This window comes from Nematolebias whitei, chromosome 22, assembly GCF_014905685.2.
Source record: "Nematolebias whitei isolate Nwh7 chromosome 22, NemWhi1, whole genome shotgun sequence".
Lineage (NCBI taxonomy): Eukaryota > Metazoa > Chordata > Actinopteri > Cyprinodontiformes > Rivulidae > Nematolebias > Nematolebias whitei.
Window position 1 is genome coordinate 19072000 of NC_056519.1, and position 2444 is coordinate 19074443.

General features: G+C 41.0%; 1 protein-coding gene across 1 annotated transcript in view; it reads left to right on the plus strand.

Annotated features, from left to right (window-relative positions):
• ndufa12 (NADH:ubiquinone oxidoreductase subunit A12) overlaps positions 1–328 on the plus strand; it is a 1229-nt gene extending 901 nt beyond the window's left edge. The window contains exon 4 of the mRNA XM_037695644.1: positions 54–328. Within this exon, the coding sequence (XP_037551572.1) occupies positions 54–234 (181 nt within the window). The 3' untranslated portion in view covers positions 235–328. The remainder of the gene's footprint in view (positions 1–53) is intronic.
• Positions 329–2444: the final 2116 nt, after the last annotated feature.

A 2444-nucleotide genomic window follows, 5' to 3' on the forward strand; every position in this document is an offset into this window, starting at 1 on the left:
ATAAGCCTAAAGTGCTTCTGTCCCTTTTTTTTTTTTTTTTTTTTTTTGCTCAGGCATCGCTGGCTTCACAGTATAACGGACCTCCCACCCTCCTCACATCCTCTAGAAACCCAGAAGTTCCTCGCCAAGATCCATCAGCTCAATTCGACCGGCACCCCGCAGCAGTACGTCCCCTACTCCACCACCCGCAAGAAGATCCAGGAGTGGGTGCCCCCCAAAGCAGGAGCCCAGTGAACTCTGCCCGTTTTAATTTACGAGCTGTAAATTATAAAATCTGTGTCCCAACGCGTTGTGAATAAAATCTGCACACAGACGCTTTTGAAACTTCTCTGAGTTTCTCTCCAGTTCCGTTTCTTTTTTAATTATTATTTTTTTTTTTAAGTTTAAAGTAGCTCGATTTGTGTCTCCCAAAAAAACAGAAAAGCCGAGAAGTAACTATTGAGTTTACTTAAAACAATCAACGAAAACAACAAATTTTCTCGTTTGTCTAAATTCTTTCTAAAATTATCAGTTTATTGAAAAAAAAGATTTATTGTAAAAACAGATTAAGAACTAAAACTTGTGATTTAATTCATTCAACCTTTTTTATGCAGGTTGACCTGTTTTTAAACAAAGGTTTTTTTTCTATGAGCCTAGGACAAAAAAATTCTAACAGTAAAACAGCTTAAAATGATCAGTTAGGAATAATAACTTCCTTTTCAATCTAAAGCTAATTGTTAATTTTTCTTGCTAACATTTTCATGTTCAGAATGCCTATTTATTGCTACGGACATGGTAGTGGAAACAGCTTCTTTTATTTAAATACAGTACAGTATCTCAAGTTAGAGGGACTTAATTAAAAATGTTTGATGGGATCTTTTAAAAAGCTGCACAGCAGCCACAATTACATTAAATCTCTCTGTACCCCCATAGACCAATTTATATTGTTGTTTTTAGAAGTGTTGAAATCCACCTTAATATTTTACTGAAATTAACATGAGTATGTTTTAAACCATTGCGTCTTAATTTCAAATTTTAGAGGTGTTTCAATCCTTAGAAATAGTAATCAGTTTTTCTTTTATTTGCACTTTTCACTTGATTGACTTCCTGAACGATTTTTTTAAAACTGATTTAAATCGGAGCAAAGTAAAGTAGTCAAATCGTATTTTCTACTAAAAACGCAGTAAAGACGCAGAGAGCGGGCCTTCACTCAGTCTGCAAGATTATTATACCTGTAAGGAGTTGAACACAGTGGAGACATGAGCCTTCAAAACCTTTGTGCAGTAAGCCTTAATGGCCTTTAGGGGGCGGTGTTCACCTTTATTTGTTCATGCCACCTTCAGATCAGTTTCATTAGTGGCTCTGATGGCTGCAGTCTGATTGGTGCTCTGTAAGTGGAGCAGATGATGTGTTTGCTGATGCAGTTTGGTGCTGAGGTGGCAGCAGGATCAGGATTTTTGCTGTCATATCTCTTGAGTGTTCACCTCTCCTTACTTCTGCATCACTCTCCCTCTCCTCCCACAAAGTGGATTTGCACATAATCTTATTATTTTATAAACGTTGACTCAAACGGCAAGAACTCTGTCGTGCCTCTTGGTTTAAAAATCAGGCGATGCGCATTAATTTCTATATTTTTATACATTGCACCAGGACAGATATCAGCCTATTTTAAAGTGCTGCTTTAAAGTGAAATTATTTGTTTGTTTTCGTCATTTATGTGCGTATGATCCCATGAAGAGATAAAACGAGCGTTTCTCGGGAAAGGAATTTAAACAAAAGCCGAGCTGATGTAACACAAAGACACTCGGGCCTCCGAGGAACTGTTAATACCAACAAAGACGTGGAGTGATGCCTGAAATGACACGTTTTCTTCAGCTGGCTGGATTAAAAAGTAGCGTCGACCCTTCGTCTGGACTCGTACAGAGCGTACCTCTGAGCAGGAGTGGGTGCAGAGAGTCCGGCCTTGGTGATGTAAACACAGTTATCTGTCTGCTGTTAGACTCTGTCCTGTTCTGAGACTGCACACCCCTCAGGGAGTGAATCCTGCACCAACTTCACATTTCTGCACTCGTTCACCCCCCCTCTCTCAGTCCTCTGCCTCTGATAGGCATCATCAGAAAAATACTGCTCTGCCTCCTTCACGCCTTCTAAGGCTGTCCTTACCCCTGAGCATATAAGGCCTAGATAAGAGTAAATGCTGAGAGCACACCTCAGGACGAGGGAGCAGAGTCCAGGCCGGGATCAGAGTGCTTTTGGTTTTGACAGCCGCTGCCACCATTGCACAAGAGGAAGGTTTGCACACACCAGTGCATAAAGAGTCCGACACTCACTCGTCCTCCATTAGAGTCCTAAAACTTCCGAGGAGCAGAGCTCTCGGGGGTTCCCAAAGGCTGCAGCTGCACTTCACTGCACTTTGACCCCCAGACTGAGGACGAAGAGGCATGAGGAAAAACAAAAGCGCCATC